The sequence below is a fragment of the Vigna unguiculata genome, chromosome 8 (assembly GCF_004118075.2).
Source record: "Vigna unguiculata cultivar IT97K-499-35 chromosome 8, ASM411807v1, whole genome shotgun sequence".
NCBI lineage: Eukaryota > Viridiplantae > Streptophyta > Magnoliopsida > Fabales > Fabaceae > Vigna > Vigna unguiculata.
In genome coordinates, this window is record NC_040286.1 from 894,862 (window position 1) to 909,346 (window position 14,485).

The 14,485-nt window shown below is 33.8% G+C and overlaps 3 protein-coding genes across 3 annotated transcripts; all 3 read left to right on the forward strand.

Annotated features, from left to right (window-relative positions):
- The first annotated feature begins 1,312 nt into the window (after positions 1–1,312).
- LOC114193295 (probable 1-acylglycerol-3-phosphate O-acyltransferase) lies at positions 1,313–5,242 on the forward strand. Its single transcript, XM_028083027.1, has 9 exons — positions 1,313–1,670; positions 2,309–2,545; positions 2,630–2,676; positions 2,772–2,890; positions 2,982–3,130; positions 3,931–4,040; positions 4,143–4,242; positions 4,632–4,755; positions 4,843–5,242. Exons 1-9 carry the CDS (start codon positions 1,465–1,467, stop codon positions 4,966–4,968), a joined length of 1,218 nt encoding a protein of 405 aa, XP_027938828.1. The 5' UTR covers positions 1,313–1,464; the 3' UTR covers positions 4,969–5,242.
- A 1,550-nt stretch (positions 5,243–6,792) lies between these two features.
- On the forward strand, positions 6,793–11,967 carry LOC114194537 (protein ACCUMULATION AND REPLICATION OF CHLOROPLASTS 6, chloroplastic). Its single transcript, XM_028084841.1, has 6 exons — positions 6,793–7,364; positions 7,730–7,954; positions 8,917–9,177; positions 9,282–10,239; positions 10,398–10,534; positions 11,434–11,967. Exons 1-6 carry the CDS (start codon positions 6,843–6,845, stop codon positions 11,722–11,724), a joined length of 2,394 nt encoding a protein of 797 aa, XP_027940642.1. The 5' UTR covers positions 6,793–6,842; the 3' UTR covers positions 11,725–11,967.
- Positions 11,968–13,570: 1,603 nt separating this feature from the next.
- Positions 13,571–14,245, forward strand: LOC114194206 (glycine-rich RNA-binding protein 1-like). Its single transcript, XM_028084315.1, has one exon. It carries the CDS (start codon positions 13,571–13,573, stop codon positions 14,051–14,053), a length of 483 nt encoding a protein of 160 aa, XP_027940116.1. The 3' UTR covers positions 14,054–14,245.
- Positions 14,246–14,485: the final 240 nt, after the last annotated feature.

The following is a 14,485-nucleotide window of genomic DNA, read 5'->3' on the forward strand; positions in this document are numbered from 1 at the left end:
TATAATTCATTTTTGTTGTTAACATTATTAGTATCAACAAATTTTAAATATACATTACTATTGTAGCTTATAAAAAAAAATGTTATTCAATTTTTTTTTAATTAAAACTCACTAAAAGTTTTGAGTCACCTTATGTTGAAATATCTTCCACATCATTAGCAGCTAAACTAATTTAAAATAAATGAAAAGTCAAATTAACGAACGACTCTATGACTCACATGTAGCCTTTGTGTGCGGTGCAAGTCTACCTTCCTTTAGAATTGATACATAAAAAACTAACTAATATTAAGTATATATTTTTTGTAGGATATTAAATATACATTATTATGGTAAAGTATATGTGTTTCTAACTGATATATGTATCTTACAATACAATAATAATATTTTTTTTAAAAGAAGTTGTTATTGATTAAAAAATATGTAACTTTTTTTTTTTTTTTATCTTTTGTTTGCATAATGATATAGTAAATACATGAAAGAACGAGAAATTTGCTCATATTTTTTTATAACGTTTGAAGAATGAATTTTAATAATTTTATATGGAAATAATATATTAGAGCCATAGCTATTACCGTCCTGTTATTATTTTTAATAAGTAAATAAAATGACATCTCATATAAAAATATTAATAACATAATAATTTAAGTAGGTTAATTACATTGACAATATTTAATATTTCTTTTGGTTTGTTTTCTAGCATTTACCATAAACTACAACTATATATATAAATATTAATTAAATATTCACAACTATACAACGGAAAAATTGGTTTACAATTTTCTTTTCAAAATTATTCTTTAAAGTAACCATATTTTGGTACACAAACTATTTAATTATTACTTTTGTGCGATTCTTTTATTTAATTTTAATATCTTAATATCTCAATTGTGATAATATTAACTTTTTTACGAACATGTGATTCAAATTTTATTTTTCAATATCTTATATAATGTTCTGGTAAAGAGTTGAGACTCTAAATTAAAAAAAAAGAAGAAGAATAAATAATGTGATTCAAATTTATTTCTATTTTAAACCTGTTCATAGATTTTGGATTTGTTTTCTTATTTGTAGCTCCCAAAATTTTGATAAATACCCAGAAAATATAATAACAGCCAAAAAAAATATAACAGCTATAAAATTATATATTTTTAAAATCATAATAATCGATTATTAAAATACTAACATTGTTGTTCTTCCTTGTAATTAAGAAAGTATTTTATATTGTTATTATTAGGAAAATAACTAAAAATTGAGGTCCAAATGCGTCATTGCGCGCGTAAGCATTTTCTTCCATCTTCCTTTTTCTTCTTTCTGCTCCATTTGGTTCTTTCAGTATCAGTAATTTGACAGTTCTTCTTCTCTTTTCTGCTTCAAATCTTTCTCAATTTGTTCACAATCATTTCTAACTTTTCAACCACTCTGATACCAAACAGAGTAACACTTAGTTGGTTTGTTTGTTATTGGATGAACGCAATTCGTTCTCGTTGGTTTATGAGAATGGCAGAAGACCTTGGAAAGAGCAACCTCGAATCCTCTGCTGCTGCTGCTGCTGCTGCTGCTTCTGCTTCCACGACAACCTCGCGACGCTTTTGGCCTTCCGTCTTACGTTGGATACCCACTTCCACCGACCACATCATCAATTCCGAAAAGCGGCTTCTCTCACTTGTCAAGTACGTTTTTCACCAAACCTAAATCCTTCTTTTCTGTTTCTGCAATTGCCACCTGTTTTATGCACTAAACGCGAATCGTTGACAATTTTTTTATGAACTGATTGTTTCCTTCTGTTTTCCTCTTCTGACGATGGATGTGGTTCACTTGTTGCTGTGCTTTTAAATCTCTGAATATTGTTCTTCCTGATGCTGATTAATAGAGAAATACTAACAACATATTGTTAAATTCGATTTTTTGAAACACACCCTGGTCAATCTGGAAATCTCAAAAAATTTTATGGGTTTTACTTAATCTCACTGATGATTTTTGTAATGTTCGATACATTTTAGCTAAAGAAAGAATATGCTAGAAGAAATATTTTGTTAACATTCCTATTCTAAGGAGATAGGTGGGAAGCATACACATGATGGTTTCGGATCATACAACAATTTCTTTGTGAATGAGATTGGTACTTTAAGTTTAACTAACTGAAGAACTGCGGTAACTTCATCTTAAATAACTGCTGGGGCATTAGCAGGATAAGCTGGATTCTTTTACTCCTCGAGTAACAGTAACAACAAAGGGTGTTTAGCCTGAAATTGTAAAATTAAGTTGTATATATATAAGGTTGTGATGTTTTTCTTTTCTTTTTGGACAGGACTCCGTATGTTCAAGAACAGATTAATATTGGTTCTGGTCCACCTGATTCCAGAGTTAGATGGTTCCGTTCATCGAGCAATGAACCACGGTTTATTAACACTGTCACATTTGACAGTAAGGATGATTCTCCTACGTTGGTAATGGTTCATGGATATGCGGCGTCACAGGGTTTCTTTTTTCGTAATTTTGATGCACTTGCCACTCGTTTCAGAGTTATTGCTATCGATCAGCTTGGGTGAGCTTTGGCTTCACTTCATCCATGATTGCAAATTAGTGTTTTTTTGCAACCTGATTATTCATTAAGTAACGCTTTTTGCAGTTGGGGTGGATCTAGCAGGCCTGACTTTTCATGCAGAAGTACTGAAGGTCAGTGCCAGAGTTGATTTGGAATTGGGAATGTTTAATGCTGTTGTTTAACTTGAAAATTAATGTGCAAAATGCTAAACTTCTTGATACAACAGAAACTGAGGCGTGGTTCATTGATTCTTTTGAGGAATGGAGAAAAGCCAAAAACCTGAGCAATTTTATACTACTAGGGCATTCTTTTGGTGGTTATGTTGCTTCCAAATACGCACTTAAGGTGAGTTTCTTTCTGCATTGCATTAAAAAAACTTGTTTGGTTTTCTTTTTAAGATTGTTGTACTGATATATATCTTATAACTTATATATAGCACCCCGAACATGTAAAACACTTGATTCTGGTGGGACCTGCTGGATTTTCGTTTGAATCAGAGAGAATTACAAAGTTCTTAACTACCTGGAAGGGATCAATCCTGAATCAAATATGGGAATCTAATTTTACGCCTCAGAAAATCATCAGGTAAAATTTACCAGGTCCCTATTTTTTTCATCCTATTCTATTTATACTTTATCCTTTCTATTAATCTATAGCTATGAAGGAAATATCATTCAGAAAATGTAAAATATAGAGACACTAGAAATAAAAGCCATTCCTTTATCATTTCAGTTCTTTTTCGGCTTGGTGGTGTATCGCATGCTTGTATATCATCTCTCTAAATGATTGGGTTTCAAATGTTTGTTAAATTGCTGCGTCTGATATTTCATTACAACAATGTGGTGATCACTAGATGCATGCATGGACACCAAAATCTTTAAAATGTTTTCAAGTAAGTTGTTATTAAAATTAATTTTATATCTGATGATAACATGCACCATATATTTATCCACATTTTCACGTCTGTACTTCGGATTCTTTGTTATGTTTTCTAATGGCATTGTTACTGAAGTAGGCATATATGGAGTTCAATTCACATTGTCTCTTTATTGAATGATTGGTGGCATTAAATATAATCCGTCAAGTCATGGACATATAAATACTTTTGGATAGAACAGTTTTTGCTTGGTCTAGTCTGTCATATTGAACCTAACTTCTGGTGAAGCGAATTCTTGAATCATAATATTCCTATTAAATATATTGGGGAGTTGGTTGTAGAGAAAAGGGGTTGATTAAAGAAAAAGTTGAGAATTGATCACAGGAATACAAATATAGAAGAGAATGTGATTTACAGTTTTTGTTTTTTGGTTTTTCTTTTCACATGTTAACATTTGTTTGTATAGTGTTATCTCTGTTTAATATTTTCTTCTCATATTTTTTGGCAGGGGTTTAGGTCCTTGGGGTCCTGATATGGTCCGCAAGTATACCAGTGCCAGGTTTGTTACACATACAACTGGAGAAATGCTGACAGAATCTGAATCAGGATTACTGACAGGTACGCTGGACGTAGATAACCATACATGGTTTAGTTGTGAGGGTACATATCTTTTCTTTTCCCTTCTTTTTTGGAGTACTCAGTGTTATTTTGCTACTGCAGATTATGTTTACCATACTTTAGCAGCAAAAGCTAGTGGCGAGCTGTGCTTAAAATATCTATTTTCATTTGGAGCACTGCCGAGGTCGCCTCTTCTTGACAGGTTTGTTGATCACATTCCTCTTATACTGATTATTGAATTAACATTTCATTTCTGCATTTCGACATCAAAATACAATGTCTCTAATTGGAAGGTTGTTCAGATTCCAGATGATAATTACTTTATCATATGAAACGAGACTGAGACAAATCGAAGTTTTCTATGGTTTGAAAATCCTATGTGAATATCCAAAATTCTGTATTATGAAGGTTTGATTGAGTACGTAGTTTTCTACGGCTGTGCCATATGACCATTGGCTTTAGCAGTGGTTGTGTCAAAACTTTATCAGTGTATTGCATCGAATTATCTACTCTTCTCTTACACATGGTGTACTACTGCATGTTCTCACGGCATGTGTGAAGTTTTTAAACTTCATTTTTCTGGTTTCACAGGGCATCAGAGTGGAAGGTTCCCACAACTTTCATATATGGTTTTCAGGACTGGATGAATTATGAAGGAGCTCAAGAAGCTCGCAAAAATATGAAGGTTCCCTGTGAAATACTTAGGGTTCCTCAGGTATCTATCTCACTCTCTCCATTTCCCCCAAATAGTGTAGTTTTTTCAATCTTATTTAGATTAACAAACTTCATTCAATTGTAACAGGCCGGGCACTTTGTGTTCATTGACAACCCAAGTGGCTTTCATTCAGCTGTGTTTTACGCTTGCCGCAGGTTTCTAAGTTCTGATCCAGACCATGAATCCCTTCCTGAATGGATAATCTCAGCATAGAGTATAATCTCTTTCCTGTGCAGTGCTGTCTGTGATTATTTACTGTTTCAAAAATTAAATTCCTTAATTAATTTAATTCAAGCCATGTCCTGTCATGCTTAAGTGGTTTTTTCATCTCAAAGGGCATTTTAAAAAATAATGACCTGTAATATAAATCTTATTACTAAAATGTGTTCATTATAACTTGTTATTAGGTTGTTTATTTGTTGTGTTATAAGTGAAAATTTATAATCAACTACAACTATAATGTAAATACGATATCTGTTTACCTGTATACTGTTATTTTTTGATAATCTCAATTGTTTGGTTGAAGAATAAGAAAAAAAAAATGAAATTTAAATAATGTAATATGTTTGAGTGAAGAGTATATTTGTTATTTCTTATCTTTCACATTTTTCTTGGCTGTATTGAAGAGGCAAGACCTTTGGCCCCATTTTACTTTTTTTGAAGTGTTCCAAATGAAAAAAGATAGACTTTTCGAGAATTCTTGCAGCATGTTTGATTTAAATTATTTTGGAGAAAATTATTTATGTTGAAAGTCTTATTCGAAAAGAAATAATTAGTTTTTAAATCAGTTAAATTATTCAGAAATGTATTATCTTAGATTGAAAATTTTCTATTAAGGATCAAATATAGGAAAGTATACCATTTTGGTATAATCTTTCACAAAAATTACCGGAATAACCAAATTTAAAATTTGTTATTTAAATAAGTAAGTCGTGTTTTAAAATTGAATGATTTTATATCAAAGAAATTGTATTTAAAAATTGCGAATTGAACTTTAAATTTAAAACTCCAAAGGAGTTTTTGTTGGCAAAAAATAACTTTCAAAATTTGTTTTTGCACACTGTATTCGAGGTGCACAATTTTAATTTGGTTAATGGTCTGAATTAATTAAAGTCATATGAAACAAATATGACTAGCATTTTTTTATTGACCTTGTCCAAAGACAATTTACAATTTTTACGATAAAGATGACTAATATTTTTTTAAGTAGTCTTTTATGACAAACAACTTGTGTTGTTTTATTTTTAAATTGAAATTGCATATATCAAGCATAATTTCTTCGCTTTTTTTAAATAAAATTTATACATAACTTCTATTCTTTTAGTTTTTTAATTTCATTATAAAAAATAGAAAGGAATATGCGTACTTTTTTTTTTCTACACACATACAATAAAATAAAATAAAATAAAAACAAAAATATAAATACATAAAACTTTAAACTAAACATCAAAAATAAATTAAATATATCATAATTCATTTTTCTTAAAATCATAATAAAAATATAAAAATATAATATTAATTTCTATAATATTATCAGTCTCACGAAACACGTTAATTATCGTACATTCCATTCCAATTATTATTTGCTTTTTGAAGCGTGTGTTTGATTAGAAATAAAAGTTAATATTTTATGTTGTTTAAGAACAAAATTAATCTTTTATGTATGATTGAATTAAACAGTGAATAATCAAATCTAATTACCAGTGAGAACTTATCCAATGGTTTTCATAAACAATTCCATCCACTTAAAAATTCTATTGAGGCCAACTTTCTTAAATTATAATATATCTAATTTTCTTCAAGATTTCACATTTCTCACTTACATTAATGCAAATACTAAACAATTAAAAAAAAGTGCTTAAACAACTCAATTATATGTTACAAAAACAATATTTTATTAATATATGACCTATGGTAGCAGTACTGAAATAAAGTAACAGGTCAATTGGCCACATTCTACTTAATCCGATTCACATTTATTTTATTAAATTTCCAATTTGTGTAAAAATATAAAATTGTTCAAAACCTTTTTCATTGCGACATGCTCTAGAGAGTAGAGTGTAGCAAACAACAGGGTTTTAAGTGTAATGGAAACGCTGCTACCTCGCGTTGGCCTCGCTCTCTGCGCTCCGCGCCCAACAATTAACCGTTTTACAAAACCTAATAAGCCCCGTTCCTCCTCCGCCGTCGCCGGCCGCGGCGGAGGTTCTCTCTCCGCCACCTGCGCCACCAGTAGATGGGCGGAGCGCCTCATTGCCGATTTCCAATTCCTCGGCGACGCCTCATCGGGCGCCACCGCCACTCTGAGCCCCTCCTCCGTCCCTCCGCGACTGGACCCGCCCGAGCGCTACGTCTCCATCCCGCTCGACCTGTACCGCATACTCGGCGCGGAGTCGCATTTTCTAGGGGACGGCATTCGCAGAGCCTACGAAGCGAAGTTCTCGAAGCCTCCTCAGTATGCATTCAGCAACGAAGCGTTAATTAGCCGCCGCCAAATCCTCCAAGCCGCGTGCGAAACCCTAGCGGATCCTGCTTCCAGAAGAGAGTACAATCAAGGCCTCGTCGACGATGAAGACGCCGCCATTCTCACTCAAATCCCTTTCGACAAAGTAGTTGACTCTATTTAGCTTAATTGAACTTTTAATTCTCTTACTGTAGTTATTTTTCGTGAATTTGACGTCTCCATTTTTTTTCTTCTTTTTAGCGGGTTTGATATCATTATTTTAATTGTGGAATTTGTGTCGCTAAGAGAAATGTTTATTTGGCGATGCATAGAGTTTTTGATGAGTGTTTCTTTTAAATGTTGAATGTAAAATTGAACAATTGAACTTGTGCAAGGCGAAGAAAAATTAACATGTCTATGGCAGGGACCATTACTGTAACCATGGCTTCTTCTATTTTCTATTTTTTTTTTTAACGTAATGTAGTTTGATTTTTAGTTGGTTCACTGATAGCTGAAGGGGTTGGTTGGCAGGTTCCTGGAGCGTTGTGCGTGTTGCAGGAAGCCGGAGAGCCGGAGCTTGTGCTTGAGATTGGGCAAGGTTTGCTTAGAGAGAGGTTGCCGAAGACGTTCAAGCAGGATGTTGTGTTGGCTATGGCGCTTGCTTTTGTTGACTTCTCAAGGGATGCCATGGCTTTGCCCCAACCAGATTTCATTGCAGCTTGTGAGATGCTTGAGAGGGCATTGAAGCTTTTGCAGGTGATTCACAGTCCTATATGTTCTGTTTGCTTCTTTAAATAATTTATGCATGGATAGTAAAAAGGTTCTTTGTAGTGTTTTGAATCACAAAGTTTCATGTATATTTGGTGTCTGTCGAATCACAAATTCTGTTACAATTTAACTTCTTGATATGACATTCTAAGGCCATGATAACTTATATTCACCATTTAAATTGTGTTTTTAATGGCACATATGCCAGTTAACTTCTCTATTATTGCTCTAGTTAACTTATTTCTCTCTCCTTAGTTATGTTAGCATTCTCTCCATCATTTTTTACTCATTTACTGCAATTGTATAAATTTGTCAAGAATTAGATTATTGAAGGGTATAATAGACAAAGTAGTTGTTAATTATACTTGGCTTTGAAAAGGAGAGACAAATAAGAACAAAAATCATCTTCCAAACTGACAATGATAAAGAATGGAGGGAGTAACACATTAAATACTGGGGGAATGCTAACAAGCTATAGAGCATGTGCATTTTAAATTTGGTCCATTCTTTCGTCATAATTTTATGAGAGCAAGCATTGTTGCAAATGTCCAATGGTAACGTTGCAATGTTGTGACCTGTGGGTCAGAAATAGACTCTCGGGGTGGCACTACTATCTTGAGCCTCATCTACTGTGTCTCTTGTTTATTCTTCCAATACAATTTTGAACCTCCAATGTGGAAAGGTTATCATGTTGATGATTTCATAGATTGCTGTTGTCATATCAAACCAAGCCACTGTCATTTTGTATAGACAATAATGGTCTTAGAGACCTGTTGTGAATGAAAAGCATTTAGTATATAATTTCTTTTGAAGCTTTGTACTATTAAATTTATAAATTTTCTTGTATTTAATGTGCTATAACATAATTTGCATATAATAATGTATCTTGAAGATTTCTATGTTGTACTTGCATTGCTATATACTGCACAATAACCTCCCTGATTATGTAGGAAGAAGGAGCAACCAGCCTAGCTCCCGATTTGCAAGCTCAAATAGATGAGACGCTAGAAGAGATAACCCCACATTGTGTTTTGGAACTTTTAGCCTTGCCGCTTGATGATGAACATCGAACGCGGAGAGAAGAAGGTCTTCTTGGTGTTCGTAACATTTTGTGGGCAGTTGGAGGAGGGGGTGCAGCTGCCATTGCTGGGGGTTACACCCGTGAAGACTTCATGAATGAGGCATTCTTACACATGACAGCATCCGAACAGGTTTTCCTAAATAAAGTTTTCAGACTTTTCTTTCTATTTTTCTTTGTCAACTAATAGATGAATTTACATTTATCTTTTTGTTATCCTGAAATCTTCTTTTGAAGGTTGAACTTTTTGTTGCCACACCAAGTAATATTCCAGCTGAAAGTTTTGAAGCTTACGGAGTGGCACTTGCTCTTGTTGCACAAGCCTTTGTGGGTAAAAAGCCGCATCTTATCCAAGATGCTGATAATTTGTTCCAACAACTTCAACAGACTAAGGTTACAGCTTTGAGGAACGCTCCCTCTGTTTATACTCCCAGTGAGAAGAGAGAGATTGATTTTGCTTTAGAAAGGGGTCTTTGTGCACTGCTTGTTGGGGAGCTCGATGAATGTAGGTCATGGTTGGGACTAGATACCGATAGTTCTCCTTATAGAAACCCATCTATTATAGAATTTATTATGGAAAATGCAAAGGGGGATGAAGACAGTGATCTTCCCGGACTCTGTAAATTGTTAGAAACATGGCTGATGGAGGTGGTGTTTCCTAGGTTTAGAGATACAAAAGAATCAAGTTTCAAGCTTGGAGATTATTATGATGACCCTACAGTGCTTAGATATCTAGAAAGGCTGGAGGGTGTTGGCCATTCACCCTTAGCTGCTGCTGCAGCCATAGTAAAAATCGGAGCTGAGGCTACTGCTGTCATTACCCAGGTTCAGGCTAGTGTAATAAATGCTTTGAAAAAGGTGTTTCCTGTTGGTTCTGAAGATCAAATTGTGAAACATCTAGAAAACAGTGAGAAAGATGATTTTAGCTTTTCTGGAAGTGAGAATCCTCTGATATTATCAGATGGGGATTCTTCTGTCAGTGTTGATGTTTCTGGAATAAAAAATACTGCTGAGGCAACTGAAGGTGAATTTATTACCGATGAAATTAAAAATGCAAGTGTTCAGATCATGTGTGCTGGTGTTGTAATTGGACTTGTAACTTTGGCTGGTCTAAAGTTTTTACCTGCTAGGAATGGCTCGCCCGTGCTTCATAAAATGACTGGTTCAGCAATCTCATCCGATACTGTCAACTTAGGTATGGTTTTCGGAGATATCTGCAATTTGGGAGATCAATCCTTATAATTTCTTATAGATGATCTGAATGATTTATTTGCTGCATATCCAAAATTAGCTTTTGTAAGTTCATAGGGTAAAAATCATGGCTTCATGCATTGATTGCTTATTATTGCACAGATTCATTGGGAGATGAAGAAAAAGGAGTTCAACTACCAAAAATGGATGCAAGGGCTGCAGAAGCTCTAGTTCGCAAGTGGCAAAGTATAAAATCCCAAGCTTTCGGACCTGACCATTGCCTAGAAAGATTGCAGGAGGTATAATATTTAACTTATCTGCATATTGGAGCGAGGGTATGATCTATGTAAATTGATTTCCCCCCTTGGTTATGTTAAATCTGGCAATTATGCAGTCACACCTGTGCAATTATTCATCTTTAGCTTGTTTACCTTTTTCTCAATTGGTATGATGCATTATCATGTAGGCCATGCTTTTGGAGTTCTGAAAAGGAAGCACTTTTATATTTTGTTTTACGGATATTAAAAACTGATTACTACACAATCTTTATAATAAACCAACTACTCCTTCAATCACACATGATAGGGGCTCCATATCCGGCCACTGAAAAATCCCCTAAAGTTAATAAACTAGGGTAATTGTAGGCTGGTCTCAATGATTTTTGGATGACCCTGGTTGTCCATAGACCTATTATTGTTAATGTAGATAATATAATTACATAATATTTATGTTTTTTGTTTTTGAACGGGCTGGGTTGCTTGTATCACTGATGGCTATTTATGAGCAGAACACCTTATACAAAACTAATAAACTATTTATTCTCCCTTCTCAATCTGCTCCCTTTGCTATCCAACTCTCACACTGATTTAGATGGTTGTTGCATTTCCATCATCCTTTTAATGTTATAGAGAAGGAACCTTTGTAAATTTTATTTCAGATCGGAAATTCCAAATCAGGTCAAATACTATAAATTATAACATGAGCCCTTACAGGCGATTAAACGCATCATCATCACATTTTGGCAAAGTCCCATGTTATGGGATATTTAGAGGCAACTTCAGAATGTACTTTATTATTTGTAGTATGTTCTTTTTCCTGGACCAGTAAAAAGATTGTGTTGATTTTGTTGGTGGCAACTGTCTTGAGGCAATTATATTTGTTTGTGTACGAAGTTTTGCTGAAAGTTATGACCTGGTAGGTTTTGGACGGTGAGATGTTGAAGGTATGGACTGATCGTGCAGCTGAGATTGCAGAGCGTGGGTGGTCCTATGAGTACATGTTGGAGGACCTCAACATCGATAGTGTGACCATATCACAGAATGGGCAGCGTGCAGTGGTGGAAACAACTCTCACAGAGTCTACTCACCTAAATGCCGTAGGCCATCCACAACATGATGCTTCTAACAGCAGAACCTACACAACAAGATATGAGATGTCTTTTTCAGGTCCAGGATGGAAAATTGTTGAAGGCTCTGTCCTTGAGTCGTAAGTATGTTATTGTTTTATAACTCGTATGTATATCTATTAGGTAATCACACTCCAATTTCAATCCATCACCCTTTATCCATGCACTTCTTTTTTAAACGGTGCGCACATTTGAAGCACGTATCATAGTCAAGCCATAAATACTGGCTTTACTTGCATTTGTTTAGAAATGAAAAGGAAACTGTCGTATTCTCCATGTTTAGATTATTAGGAAATGAATAAATCCAAAGCTTGAGATTGTAATTAACCACTTCAGTATCTAATTTCATTAAAATTTTACAGTAGTAGTACCTCACTGTCGTGAATTATTTATCGTTTCAGTGCCTGACTCATTATGTCTACGATAATAATAAACCAAGCATTACACTTTTCAATCACTAGTTACAATTTGATTTTTCAAGATAGTGACTTATACTGAACCAATATTTTTCTCTAAAATAGGACGTAGGGTCATCATATGTAGCCATTACGTTATGAGATTGTATCTTGTTAATAACTCTTTTTAATGGTAGATTGTAAGGATAATGAATGAGTGATATAGTTGTTGGCATCATAGGGTTGTACCAAAAAGAATTGATCATGTAGTTGGTTGCGTTGATATAATAATACATATCACATGGATGGTCGGAGGAATGAAGCATGTATTTTGTAATAATGTATGTTCAAGTATGGTATATGCAGAATATCTTTTCATATACGTTCTCCGAGTAGTAGCCTTAAAGGTGAAGCAAATAGCAGGACGTATGTTAATGGTGCATGATATGCTATCAGAGGAGGGTCCATTGTTATCCAAATGCTTTTTGCACATCATGCATGCCTTTCTCTTCTTCTATTCACTAAATTAAATTCCCTGATCATCAACAATCTTTATATAACGATCTCACAAAAAAACATAAAGATGGGTCTGATTTGCAAGACTGTGATATAAAATAAATATTTCAAATGTTAGTATAAAATACGTTTCACAAGTAAATTTTTTTTTAATATAATTAGATTAAAATACTATATCAATTTACTTTTAAAATTGAAGATCAAAATGTAAGATAAATTTCGATCTAAATCACGTTAAAAGATTAAAATTACACTTATCCCTTGTTCTTTCCTCTTTATTGAACCAGAAAGATCGTGTTCATAATAATACTGCAAAATTTTAATTATGCTAACGGAACGAGTGTTTTTTCTCTTCTTCCTAATAACAATTGTAGCAGTTCTAGGAAATCTTAACTGCTACAATTATTATCGTGAAAATTTTGTTATTATATATTTGACCAAACTTTCAAAAGGTAATTTCTTAAAGCTTTTAATTAAGGAGAATGATATTTTGATTACTAAATTTTGATAATTTTTTTTTATAACACAAGATTATATTTTTTAAGTGGTTTTAAAATATTGAGAATAAAAAAATGAAAAATATAAAATCATTTAAAAAATATCATCTAAAATTGTAAAAAAAAGTTACCAAAATTTAATAGTTAAATAATCGTTAAGCATCGCAGTGTATGTTTTGAGGGATTTGGAAATATCTCCACTCCATTGGAGAATGGGGCAAATGTGGCAGAATATGATTAGAGAAACAAGCCGAAGCAAAGAGATGAAGTTTTTGAACAAGATATTTGGCTGTGGGGACAAAGTGAATACTAAGTCATCTCAATTTTTACTACCTAAAGTGTTTTCTAGTTTTTTATACGCAGATCCTCTCAAGTGTGGACCTGTTGATGGAACAACATATATTGAACAGTCACAAACAAACCACACTACATATTTAACATTCCCTTTTTCTTTGTCTATCAGAAGAAAAGATGGTGCCTTTGAGAAATTTTCGGATTCTCTTCTTACTTCTTGTAGCGACAATGGTTGGCCATAGAGGTGAAGAGGTGAAAAATGGCACTACTATAGCAACTCTCTCACATCATGAAGGTGAAAACCATGAACCAAAAGGAAAACACAATGCTTCCTTGAATGAAGTTTTGTTCAACACAAGCAAAGATAATTATAGAGGTGGAGGAGGAGGAGGAGGAGGTGGTGGAGGGTTTAGATGGGGATGGGGTGGTGGGGGAGGTGGTGGTGGCGGCGGCGGCGGTGGAGGAGGGAGTGGATGGGGGTGGGGTGGTGGAGGAGGTGGATGGTGGAAATGGGGTTGTGGAGGGGAAGGAAGACATAGACATAAACATAGACATGGAAATGGAAAAGAGTATATAATGGGAGAGTTTGCAGAATGCATGGGAAGAACAAGGTGCGGAGGTATGAGGTTGGATTGTCCTCTTCACTGTGGTGGACCTTGTTTCTATGATTGTCTACATATGTGCAAGGCTCATTGTCGTCGTCGACCTTGACATTTACCCTATACCTATACTTCTTCTTCAAATATGTTCAACTCATTTTTATTTTTATTTCTTCCCAATGATTTAAGGTGGATACAACTTCAAAATTGTGTTCATCAAGATTATAACTATGTGTATTGCATCTGTAACGTAGGAAATTATGTTAACATCTAGTTTAGACTCTTGGTTCAGTTTGTACTTTTCATATAATTTTGTGTTTCAAAATTTAAGTAAGTCTGAGTTTGAAGTCGAAAGGATATTAAAAATTATGTGAGAGTAAAAAATTATAAATTTATTGTCTTTAAAATTTTGTGTTGAAACGGTGGTAGTGTCTATCTGTTACGAAAGTATGATTATGTTTTATTGGTATTGTATCTTTTTAGTTATCATTTTTTGAAAGAATAAAAAATTATAAATCTATTATCTTACAAATTTTGAATTAAC